General features: G+C 50.2%; 1 protein-coding gene across 2 annotated transcripts in view; it reads left to right on the top strand.

Annotated features, from left to right (window-relative positions):
* The first annotated feature begins 1,714 nt into the window (after window positions 1-1,714).
* The window catches only part of AP1AR (adaptor related protein complex 1 associated regulatory protein), a 100,043-nt gene continuing 95,176 nt past the window's right edge, over window positions 1,715-6,581 (top strand). The window contains exon 1 of one of the 2 annotated variants that reach the window (XM_077278919.1): window positions 1,715-1,997. In XM_077278919.1, the coding sequence (XP_077135034.1) occupies window positions 1,924-1,997 (74 nt within the window). In that variant the 5' untranslated portion in view covers window positions 1,715-1,923. The remainder of the gene's footprint in view (window positions 1,998-6,581) is intronic. The other variant, XM_077278920.1, reaches the window with a different exon arrangement.

Raw genomic sequence — 6,581 nt, 5'->3', positions numbered from 1 at the left:
GTCACTGGGAATTAAGTCCCAGGTCACCTTGACGGGATAGTGTGTCATATGGGATTAAGAGGTTAATAATGTGGAACATCATTTTTAAGTAGATTTCCTTTAATTAGAATCACCTGGAAAACCAATTATCACATGTGTTTAAGATTGATTTCAGTGATCCATTGAGCCCTGAGACACAATACCATCCACGAGTTTATTTGAAAAACAAAGCTATTAAATCTTTATGACACTTAAATCCAATTTGCATAATAATTTGGAACACAGTGTATGTATCCTAGCAGCCAGTGGCGTAACTTGAAACTCATGGGCCCCCAAATATTTTAAATCTTTAAAGGGAACCTGTCCCCCCCCCCCCGCCAGGCGTTTTTAACTAAGGCTACTTTCACACTAGCGTTAACTGCAATCCGTCAAAATGCGTAGTTTTGCAGAAAAAACGCATCCTGCAAAAGTGCTTGCAGGATGCGTTTTTCTCCATTGACTAACATTAGCGACGCATTGCGACGGATTGCCACACGTCGCAACCGTCGTGAGAAAAAAAAACGTTTTTTGCTCCCGACGGTCCGCTTTTTCCGACCGTGCATGCGCGGCTGGAACTCCACCCCCACCTCCCCGCACTTCCCCGCACCTCACAATGGGGCAGCGGATGCGCTGGAAAAATGCATCCGCTGCCCCCATTGTACGGCGGAGAGAACTCTAGCGTCGGTGACCTCGGCCCGACGCTAGTGTGAAAGTAGCGTAAAAGAGCCAACTTGTGCAACAGTAATGCTGCATTCTGACAAGGTGGCTCTTTTAGTTCTGGGTGCTGTAACTGCCGAAATAATCAGTTTTGTAATTTGTCCTAAATACCTTTTCTTCAGTCAAGGAGGCAGGCCTTTCCCCCCTGCTTCAGACGCCGCACAGACGTCACCCAAATCCTCTTGGCGCCGCCTCCTCACCGCTGTTTTGAAATGAGCCGGCGCCTGCGCTCTTTTCCCCTGCCTGGTGCAGGCACAGTGAGCGCTGCCCGTCTGTCCTCATATGCAGTCTCGGTGACTGCGCCTGTGCGGCCGCCCTGCTTGTGAATCCCAGCCCCGCAATGTGAATAAATCATAAGTCACTGCGGGGCTGGGATTCACAGGCAGAGCGTCCGCACAGGCGCAGTCAGCGAGACTGCATATGAGGACAGACGGGCAGCGCTCACTGTGCCTGCACCAGGCAGGGGAAAAGAGCGCAGGCGCCGGATCATTTCAAAACAGCGGTGAGGAGGCGGCGCCAGGAAGATTTGAGTGACGGCTGTGTGGCGTCTGCAGCAGGGGGGAAAGGCCTGCCTCCAGGACTGAAGAAAAGGTATTTTTTCTATAGGTAAGTTGTAGATTGTAAGCTCTCACGAGCAGGGTCGTCTTATTTTGCTTTATTACTGTATTGTTAACGTTGTTACCTATGACTGTTGTGTTTGAAACTGTTAAACTGTAAAGCGCTGCGGAATATGTTGGCGCTATATAAATAAAGATTATTAAAGGGACTTTTAGGGCCCCCTAGGCTCCATTGCAATTGCAACCCCTGCACCTGGTGTAGACACCCCTGCTGGCAGCGCATGGTGCCAATACTGTGTATATATAGCGTTTTGGACTTCCCTAACCACTGATATATTACTTACTAGTACTGCGCCACTAGGGGCAGCTGTCCCGTCACCGCGTTAGTTTCCTGCACAATAGTGACACGCACTAGCTGATGTGACGCCTTCTCTGAGTAATTACGGTAACTGCATGGTCCAGCGGCGGCCATGTTGTCGTAGACCATCTCCCTACTCTGGCTCCGGAGTCTCCCAATGCAACACTCTGGCCTCTAGGAGAAGAGGCGTGTGTCACGTGACGGAGACCGAGCTCAGCATGCCGGCTGGCTGAGGTGGGCACACTGCTGTGTACGCGCCCGGCTCAGTATGCCATGGGGATCTGCTGGACCCGGTGCTGGAGTCTCTGCAGGAGGGAGAACAATCGCATCCAGAGATCGGGAGGAGGGTGAGTGACAGGGATGTGGTGAGAGTGGGCGGGTGAGTGAGTCCGGGGGTGCCGTGACATGGCACTGCTATGGTTAAACAGGACTCGGCGCAGCATCGGCTTCCAAACACTTCTATGTGGCCGGCACACAGCTGGAGAAGGACAGCAGCCACGTGACCTGGTGCCCCTGGGCTGCAGTGATAGTGGGGCGGCACGTATGTCTCATGATTGTCAGCAGTCATGTGTGTCATTATAATAACCCCCTGTGGGAGGCGCTCAGCTCCATGGCAGGGTATGCTCACCTGAGAAAGGGGCAGTCTCCCCAGAGGGGAGGTGACATTGCTGTACCAGGAAGTACAGTGTCACTGTGTGTGTCAGCTTCTGTGGCTGCTATTACTGTCGTCTTGTGTCCGTCTTAAGAGACATTATTGCCAGTTATCGTGTATGTGACGTAACTTACATTATACTACCTGTGACGTACGTCTGTTACCCCATTATGGCTGTGGCTATAGCACACATGGACACAGAAGAGGCCCCTGTGCAAGAAAAAGAAATGGGCCCTTTGTAGTCCAATTCCTCCTCCTCGTTCTCCTCCTCCTTAGTTCGTGTGCCTGCACCAATGACATGTCCGCCCCTGGGTTTATAGGGTCACTAGACATTACACCTGCCGGTGGACCTGTCTGTGGACTGAGAGCTGTCTGATGAGCCTCTATGTGGTGCCTAATGTTTGATAACAGAGAAGAAATGTGCCATTTGCTCATTGCCACCCATAGTGGTCGACTGACGAATAATAGGGTCACACAGGACTGCGTGATAGTTATTCCAGACACAGGCTGCCCAAACTCATAGGTGCAGCCTCCTGTGGGGAGAACTGTGGCCCTATTATGATTCTTTGTATAACAGAAGCCAGCACTGGATCAGTCACAGAGGAGCCTGACAGAACCTACAGTTGTGGGAAAAGTGTTTGCCCCCTTCCTGTCTTCCTATTCTTTTTCATGTTTATCACACACATCTTTCAGATCGCTAACAAAATTTTAAATATTAGACAAAGATAACTCAATAAAATACAAAATGCAGTTTTTAAATGAAGGTCTTTATTATTAAGGGAAGAAGAAATCCAAACCGACAGGGACCTGTGTGATAAAGTGATTGCCCCCTCCCCTTAGAACATGAAATTAACTGTGGTTTATCACATCTTTGGGAAGCGGATTTCAAAATCCCTAGCCACACACTGGCCTGTTTACTGCCACACCTGTTTTCAATCAAGAAAACACCTAAATGGGACCTACATCATGCCGCGATCCAAAGAATTCCTGGAACAAATGAGAAACAAAGTAATTGAGATCTATCAGCCTGGAAAATGTCATGAAACCATTTCTAAAGCTTTAGGACTCCAGCAAACCACAGTGAGATCCATTATCCACAAATGGAAAGAATTGGAACAGTCTTGAACCTTCCCTGGAGTGGCCGTCCATCCAAAGTTACCCCAAGAGCGCAGCGATGACGCATCCAATAGGTTACAAAAGACGCCACAAAATCCAAAGAATTGCAGGCGTCACTTGCCTCAGTTAAGGTCAGTGTCTATGACTCAGTCATAAGAAAGAGACTGGCCAAAAAAAAGGCCTTCATGGCAGAATTCCAAGATGAAAACCACTGCTGAGCAATAAGAACATAAAGGCTCGTCTCAGTTTTGCCATAAAACCTCTTCATGATCCCCAAGACTTTGGGAGAATTCTGTCTGGACTGACGAGATAAAAATTGAACTTTTTGAAACGTGTATGTCCCGTTACATTTGGCGTATACGTAACACAGCATTTCAGAAAAGGAACATCATACCAACAGTAAAAAATGGTGGTGGAAGTGTGATGGTCTGTGGCTGTTCATGTTCAGAAGCACTCCTATGTGGCTGACTTACAATACTGCAAAGATGCGTGGGCCAAAATTCCTCCAGAGCATTATAAAAGACTAGATGGTGGCCCGATTCTAACGCATCAGGTATTCTAGAATATGTATAGTAGTATATAGCACAGCCCACGTAGTATATAACAGAGCCACGCAGTATATAACAGCCCACGTAGTATATTGCACAGCCACGTAGTATATAACACACCCCACGTAGTATAACACAGCCCACGTAGTATATAGCAATGTGGGCACCATATCCCAGTTAAAAAAAGAATTAAAATAAGTTATATACTCACCTTCCGGCGGCCCCCGGATCCAGCCCAGGCGTTTAGCGATGCTCCTCGCGACGCTCCGTTCCCAGTAATGCCTTGCGGCAATAAACCGTGATCATGTAGCGGTCTCGCGAGACCGCTACGTCATCATCTCACGAGACTACTACGTGATCTCGAGTCATTGCCGCAATGCATCCTTGGGACCGGAGCGTCGCAAGGAGCGGGAAAGGGTGCCGTGGACGCCGGAAGGTGAGAATATAATGGGTTTTTTTTATTATTATTTTTAACATTATATGTTTTTACTATTGATGCTGCATAGGCAGCATCAATAGTAAAAAGTAAAGCGGTGTTTAAATCCCGCCCCAATATCGCTGATTGGTCGCGTCCAGCCGGCCGCGACCAATCAGCGACCCGGGATTTCCGTTACGGAAGTTACAAACAGACTGAAGTACCCCTTAGACAATTATATATATGCCTATGCAGCATCAATAGTAAAAACATATAATGTTAAAAATAAGAAAAAAAATAAAAAATCATTATATACTCACGTTCCGGCGCCTTTCCCGCTTATCGCGACACTCCAGGCCTTGCATTGCAGTCTCGCGAGATGATGACGTAGCATCTGGGTAATTTCGCAATGCATCGCTGGGAACGGAAGCTGGCGGCCGCATCGCGCGCTTAGGGACAGCTTCGCTGGACGCCGGAGGGTGAGTATATAACTTTTTTATTTTCATTCTTTCTTTTTTTAACAGGGATATGGTGCCCACAGTGCTATATAGTACTTGGGCTGTGTTATATACTGCGAGGCTGCTATATACTACGTGGGCAGTGTTATATACTGCGTGGATGCTATTTATTACTTGGGCAGTGTTATATACTACGTGGGCAGTGTTTTAAACTGCGTGGATGCTATTACGTGGGCTGTGTTATATACTACGTGGCTCCTATATACTACATGGCTGTGCTATATACTACGTGGCTGTCTGTTTTACGTGGCCTCTGCTATATGATATATATATATATATATATATATATCATATAGCAGAGGCCACGTAACAGACAGCCACGTAGTATATAGCACAGCCATGTAGTATATAGGAGCCACGTAGTATACAACACAGCCCACGTAATAAATAGCATCCACACAGTATATAACACTGCCCACGTAGTATATAACTGTTACGCCGCTTCCTCATACTCACTTGGCCGGCCGGCGCGCTCCCGATGCTCCCTCCTGCTCTCTGTCTTCCAGCTTTTCCGGCGCTCGTCCATTCTGTGCTTCGCGCATGCGCAGACGCGCTCCTTTCGTCGCTGGGGCTTCTGGAAGGTCGTGACCCGGCGGCTCCGCCTCCAATATGGCGGCGCCCGTCGGGTACTTCTTCCCAGCGCCTGCCCTGCTTAGATGCCTTTGCGTCTATTGCATTCGCTGGCTTGCCAGCATCCCCTTAGGTTCCAAGGCTCTGATCCGCGTTGTCTTTGCTGTGTCTCTCTTACTGTCTCTGTTTGCCGTACCCTGCCAGTCCTGTGTTCCTGCCGTATCCTGCCAGTCCTGTGTTCCTGCCGTCACCTGCCAGTCCTGTGTTCCTGCCAGTCCTGCGTTCCTGCCGTCTCCTGCCAACTGTGCGTTCCTGCCATATCTTGCCAGTCCTGTGTTCATGCCGTCACCTGCCAGTCCTGTGTTCCTGCCGTCACCTGCCAGTCCCGTGTTCCTGCCGTCACCTGCCAGTCCTGTGTTCCTGCCGTCACCTGCCAGTCCCGTGTTCCTGCCGTCACCTGCCAGTCCCGTGTTCCTGCCGTCACCTGCCAGTCCCGTGTTCCTGCCGTCACCTGCCAGTCCTGTGTTCCTGCCGTCACCTGCCAGTCCTGTGTTCCTGCCGTCACCTGCCAGTCCTGTGTTCCTGCCGTCACCTGCCAGTCCTGTGTTCCTGCCGTCACCTGCCAGTCCTGTGTTCCTGCCGTCACCTGCCAGTCCTGTGTTCCTGCCGTCACCTGCCAGTCCTGTGTTCCTGCCGTCACCTGCCAGTCCTGTGTTCCTGCCGTCACCTGCCAGTCCTGTGTTCCTGCCGTCACCTGCCAGTCCTGTGTTCCTGCCGTCACCTGCCAGTCCTGTGTTCCTGCCGTCACCTGCCAGTCCTGTGTTCCTGCCGTCACCTGCCAGTCCTGCGTTCCTGCCGTACCTTGCCAGTCCAGAGTCTCCGTTGTCTCCATCTGTCGAGTGTTAGCATCTTACCGGTCAGTAAGATCTGTCCAGTGCCTCCGCCATTCTAGTCACTTAACTAGTTCCGTCCTCCCTCCGTCTGCCGTTCTCTCTGTGTTCTAACTCCAGTCGTCCCTTTGGCTCCGGCAGTTGCGGCTTCACCCTCCTTGGGCCTGTCCCTAACTCTCCCTGTACAGGGGGTGGCATCATCTGGTCCACTCGTCCTCGGGG

This window comes from Ranitomeya variabilis, chromosome 1 (genome assembly GCF_051348905.1).
Source record: "Ranitomeya variabilis isolate aRanVar5 chromosome 1, aRanVar5.hap1, whole genome shotgun sequence".
In the NCBI taxonomy this organism is placed as follows: domain Eukaryota; kingdom Metazoa; phylum Chordata; class Amphibia; order Anura; family Dendrobatidae; genus Ranitomeya; species Ranitomeya variabilis.
This window is presented reverse-complemented; position numbering and strand designations above follow the sequence as displayed.